The sequence below is a fragment of the Zingiber officinale genome, chromosome 1A (genome assembly GCF_018446385.1).
Source record: "Zingiber officinale cultivar Zhangliang chromosome 1A, Zo_v1.1, whole genome shotgun sequence".
Classification (NCBI taxonomy): Eukaryota; Viridiplantae; Streptophyta; class Magnoliopsida; order Zingiberales; family Zingiberaceae; genus Zingiber; species Zingiber officinale.
Genome location: NC_055987.1, coordinates 135,950,104 through 135,955,385, shown reverse-complemented (window position 1 = coordinate 135,955,385; position 5,282 = coordinate 135,950,104). Strand labels below are relative to the sequence as shown.

The following is a 5,282-nucleotide window of genomic DNA, read 5'->3' as shown; positions in this document are numbered from 1 at the left end:
ATAAATTGAATTGTATTGAATTCAGCTAATTGCTACACTGATACATATATCTTTCATTATTTATCTGGGGTTCAATCTACATTGTACCCGAATTAAATTTGACAAAAAGAGGACTAAATCCAATGAAGTCTCTCTTTGACATCATCTTTTCTACTTCACCAGTTAAATGCTTGGCATCTTAAAATATAATATGCACCCCAACCCCGACTACGAGAGGGGTTGAATGAGCTAACATCACTCACAATAGGTGTTCCTGTGTATGCTTACCAATTCACTTACCACAAGGACAATTAAAGTATTTTATTTCATTTACCCTCCTTCATGAACCTCGGTGAACAAGATAAGTGAATTCCTTCTTCCTCTTCTCTTATGACAGATGTTTTTGACAGACAACTAATTAAGTCCTGGTCGTCCCTATATGACATCCCTATATGACAGATATAGCTTCTAATTCTATCAAGCTGGCCAATCTTAAATTTTACAGCACATAGTTGAGACAACGTTGGCTGTTTAACTCCTCGATATGAGCTCAGCTATTCGGTATGAAAATTGTACTAACAAACCAGATGCTGGAAATAACTAGAGCAGTGAAACAATAAAAATAGGTGGTAGGACCGTCGACTTATTACGGCATTACGTGGCATAAGACATTTGACAAATTCCCACCAAAAGTCCATTGCATCGATCCTTCCAGCCATGATGATTATCGTCACTAATCTTCCTTCTAATTTGGCCACTCGTCTTACAGAATTAAGCATAAAACACAGAGTTTTCAATCAATACTAACGTCTAATTCATTAAAGTCTAATATGAGAGAGTTTTAGGGCGCCCTTGAAAATGTTGTTGTGCTCACATCACCCTAAGATCAATTGGGCTGGCATGCACAAAATTAGTGCACTGAGGCAAAGTTGTTGTGTTTCTTTAATTAACCACAACATGTCCAATAATTCACAAAAACACTTTTATTGTTTCATGAACAAACATGGTTAGAGTGTCTCCTCGATTCCAATTTGGGTGGGCCCCTAGCTTCGAGTTATCATCATCTATGTCATACTTGTCTTATCTCCTCCCTTGTGACTATTAATGCGATTCTTCGTTTTCGTTTCCCACTATTATTTTTTTTTTATCATAAATAGATCTTGCATTTGCTTATTAGATGGGCTAATGGATTTATACTTGCTCATATCTTAGACTGTTAAGCCAAACCAGCGTCCTTTTATCAAGATCCCCGAAGAGCATTAAAAAAAACAGTCAGCTAAGTTAGTAGTTTTAATTTATACAGTTGTATGGGAGTGAGATTGAGACAACTCTACTATCACTTAAACTATTGAGAATTAATAAAGAAGTAATCTTGTGAAAGTTGTCAATATTTAAAGGGTGAGATTTCATTTTATTTGCAACTCACTTTGGTCATCTCGACCTACTCCAATGTAGGGCCTTGGACTGGCCCTCCTCATGCGATAAGTGCTATTGTGCAATTTTAAAACCAGAATGGATCAAAGGGTACTAAAAAAATTATAATAAACTGAAGTATCATGTATTGTTTTATGTGAAAAATTGGCACGAAGTGCAGTTGTAGAATGGAGAGAAAGGAGTTGGAAATCACAAAGATTCCCTCCACGGTTGAGACGGTAGGAGAGGTAAGTTTGAGACAGGGACTGTTTTTACTTGGTTGTATTATCACCAGCCGAACAAGGGCGAGGGAGGAGCTTTAAATGGGATAATATCATATCCTGCCAATCTCAAGAACAGACTTTAATACCGTCTTCCAGAATTCGAGGTTATCTCCAACTGATTGACCATTGACTTTTAACTTTTAATAGAAATTTTCCATATATTAGCATAGTGAAAATAATTAAGATAACAGTTCTGGGAGATTTTGCTGGATCTTCAACTCAATCTCAGGAACAGTCAAACTAGAGACAAAGGATTAGGTAGCAATTGGATTCCATGGTCAAAGTAAGAAGTAAGAAAGAATAGGTTTAGGTGGAAGTTGTCCCAGTGGCAGGGTACACTGCCCCGCAATTGGTGCTCTTAACTCCGCCAGCTGCGGCTGAGCAGAGCAGCACTTTCGCTTCAATTCAATTCCCTTATTTCTTCAAGTTAAAGCTCTTCATTCCCATCCCCGCCTTTCCCATTCTCTACCTTCTCAAGGATCGCTGACACGCTTAATCTGCATCGTTCTTAATCTGCATTGTCTTTGTTTAAACAAGCCACTTTTCATTTGTTTATGCGTCACGAGGCACCGCCCTCGGCCACGGCACGTGCTCACGTGCCTCGGGCTTTAGTTTATTCCTTGCTGCCTGTTTCAGTGCCAGATCTTGTTAAATTTGATTAGATTGGGGGGTGTGTGTGTGTTTTTCCTTTCTAACTGATGTTCAGTAGCTCTGTAATCAGCGTATATAATTAAACCCGGAAGTAAAAGTTAGGACCACTCGTGGATGGAGATGGCTATTGGAATGGAAGGAAAGCAGCTAGCAGTAGAAGCAGCAGCAGCCCGACAATAAATGGTCAGAAATCTAAGGAAAATTTCCTTTTTTGCTAACTGTTCCTCTGATGCCTTGCAACTGAACAGAGCTATGAGATTGGAAAGTGTGAGTGCAAAGGGCGATCGGAGATGCTCCTTTAGAATAGCTAGAAATTAGCCTACATACAATAATAGATTGAGGTGAGGTTTTGGTTCTTAGTAGGAGAAGAAAAGAGAGAGATAGAGAAGAAATGGTGGGCTCGGGACGAGGGGACAGTAGGAGCAAGGAGGCAATTGGGATGATGGCTCTGCATGAAGCTCTCAGGAACGTCTGCCTCAGCTCGGATTGGACTTACTCTGTTTTCTGGACTATACGCCCACGCCCGTACTCTCTCTCTCTCTCTCTACTACGTTAGCAAGCTAATTGCTGTTGATTAATTCGTTTTTACGAATCTGGTGAGCAGGAGGAGTAGAAGTGGCAATGTCTGCAAGGTGGTGGGAGACGACAATGGCAGCCTGTGAGTTGTCGCCACTAATTGTTCGTCTGATTTCTTGTAAAGATTTGAGTCCTTGTCCAAATTAGCTAATTCCCATAGGGATATGATAAAAATGTAGGATGTTAATGTGGGAAGATGGATTTTGTCAGACAAGTGCAGCCGGGTGCGTGGACGGGGAGGATCCTGTGAGGAAGGCCTTCAGCAAAATGTCCATTCAACTCTACAACTATGGAGAAGGGTGGGTAATCGGTAGGTGCTGAGGGATAACCATTGACCATAGAAGAAACAACTCTTCATTCTTAATTAGCGCCTTCCCTTGCGTAATTAACTCTTCAATCATTTTCTGTTAAAATAACGATTTGAATCACTTTTGTCTGTCATTGGTTAGCGAATTGGCCAAAAGAGGAGTGTGGTTTTTCTTTCTTTTGCTAATGGTTTGTTGATCTGGGGAATTGATTGAATTGTGCAGCTTGATGGGGAAGGTTGCTTCTGATAAGTGTCACAAATGGGTGTTCAAGGAACCTTCGGATCAATGCGAGGCCAGCATAACCAGCTACTGGCAGAGCTCCTTTGATGCTGTACGTCGTAGCCAGTCTGTTTTTTCCCCCTCTTGTTGTTTACCTTTTACTAGATAGCACCACTGCGCCAGATGACAAAAGGTAGAAGCCAGTGCTGGAGACCTTACACCTTACACTTTGGACCATCATTGTACCTGCAAAAGAATTAGAATCGGATGCCCTTTACCTTTAATCTCGCTGGTCTTTTTAGGCATCCATTTGCATGCTTTAAATCATTGTGACTGGAGCTTTATTCTTTGTTTTCCTTTGTGCATGCAGCTTCCACCAGAATGGACCGATCAATTTGCCTCTGGCATTCAGGCAACGCACTTTTCCCTTTTTAATTTTCTTTTCTAAACTTCGAAACTCCTTTTAGTTAAGTTGTGATCTTTGGATCAGACTATAGCTGTGATCCAAGTAGGCCATGGTCTCCTCCAACTTGGTTCCTGCAAGATAGTAAGTGTTAAGTTGATGGTTTCCTTTTGGGGATTATGAGTATTTTTATTTTCTAAAGATCACATTAAGATTCAAACTTCGGAACACATTAGATAGCAGAGGACCTGCATTTCGTGTTGAGAATGAGGCACATGTTTGAATCGCTCGGGCACCAGTCCAGCTTCTTCCTCTCTCAGCTCTACTCCTCCAGGAACAGCAGCGCTACTTCCTCTGTTGCATTCAATCAAATGCCTGCTCCGAATCCACCGTCGCTCTACAACTGGAGCCACTCTGCCTCTCTGAATTCTCCCGCAATTTACCAACCTTCTCCCCATGGAGGATTTCCTAACAATAAGGACGCTACCCGCCTCTTCCTCCCTCGCTCTGCAGGAGCTCAACTGGAAGAGCCGGATCCAGACCTGCGCTGGCCCAATGGCCTCTCCTTCTTTTCTGCTCTCACAGGAAGACCAGACGACGCCAAGATTCTATTTAACTCCGAGGTGATGGGAGAGAAGATTCAGCATGCTTCTGTGAGCCTTTATGACAACGGTGAGGAGGGGAAGGGTGTTCTCGATACTTCAAGTGTCCATGGCAATGGAGGTGAGGCTGTGCTTGGTGTGGATAACACAGAGGACTTCTTGAGTTTGGAGAGCCACTCCAGCAGAACCAGGAAAATGGAGAATATGATGAACTACTTGAACTAGTTGACTGTTCTGAGATTGTTTTGTCTCCTGTTACGATTAAGCCATCTTAGTTTGATCAAATTTGCTCTTCGCTGTCATCAGCTGCCATGTTCTTGTGGTACATTTTCACTTATTATTATTATTATTAGTAGTAGTAGTAGTAGTAGTAGTATAGTTGACAATAGATATCCAACTTACGTTGATTAATCTTAGGATAATTGATTCGATTTAATAAAAATTTTCATTGGTTACAAAAATAAATTAGAGAAGTGTTCGTAGCAGATAGTCCATCAGCCTAGCGTTTTTAGATCAATCGTCCATTGAGCATAATTTATCTGTTAATTCGTTAAAACTGAGACTCAATCTTTATATACCTAAAAAATAAAAAATGTGTATACCGATACACCAGTGCTCTGGTAGCTTGTTATACATTTTCACAATGCTTATAGTAAATTGTGGCTCCGTCCATGGCTCACTGAGAAATCAGAGCGCTCAGAAAAATTTCGGACACCCCGACTCACTCAATCGTGCATGACAGTCGTAAATGGTGAGTCGGACATGATAACAAATCCTTATATATAAAAGAGAGTCTTGATACGTTATTTATCCTATGGTGCTAACCATGTGAGCATCATATATTTTT

The 5,282-nt window shown here is 40.8% G+C and overlaps 1 protein-coding gene across 4 annotated transcripts; it reads left to right on the top strand.

Moving 5' to 3' along the window:
* The first annotated feature begins 2,112 nt into the window (after window positions 1-2,112).
* On the top strand, window positions 2,113-4,740 carry LOC122034604 (protein RICE SALT SENSITIVE 3-like). Of its 4 annotated transcripts, none has more exons than XM_042593942.1 (8): window positions 2,113-2,510; window positions 2,691-2,852; window positions 2,932-2,985; window positions 3,083-3,202; window positions 3,434-3,542; window positions 3,801-3,842; window positions 3,921-3,977; window positions 4,070-4,740. In XM_042593942.1, exons 2-8 carry the CDS (start codon window positions 2,719-2,721, stop codon window positions 4,658-4,660), a joined length of 1,107 nt encoding a protein of 368 aa, XP_042449876.1. In that variant the 5' UTR covers window positions 2,113-2,510; window positions 2,691-2,718; the 3' UTR covers window positions 4,661-4,740. The 4 variants fall into 4 exon arrangements, with proteins under 4 accessions (XP_042449876.1, XP_042449867.1, XP_042449861.1 ...); XM_042593933.1 differs by having other exon boundaries at window positions 2,688-2,852; XM_042593927.1 differs by having other exon boundaries at window positions 2,113-2,594; window positions 2,688-2,852.
* Window positions 4,741-5,282: the final 542 nt, after the last annotated feature.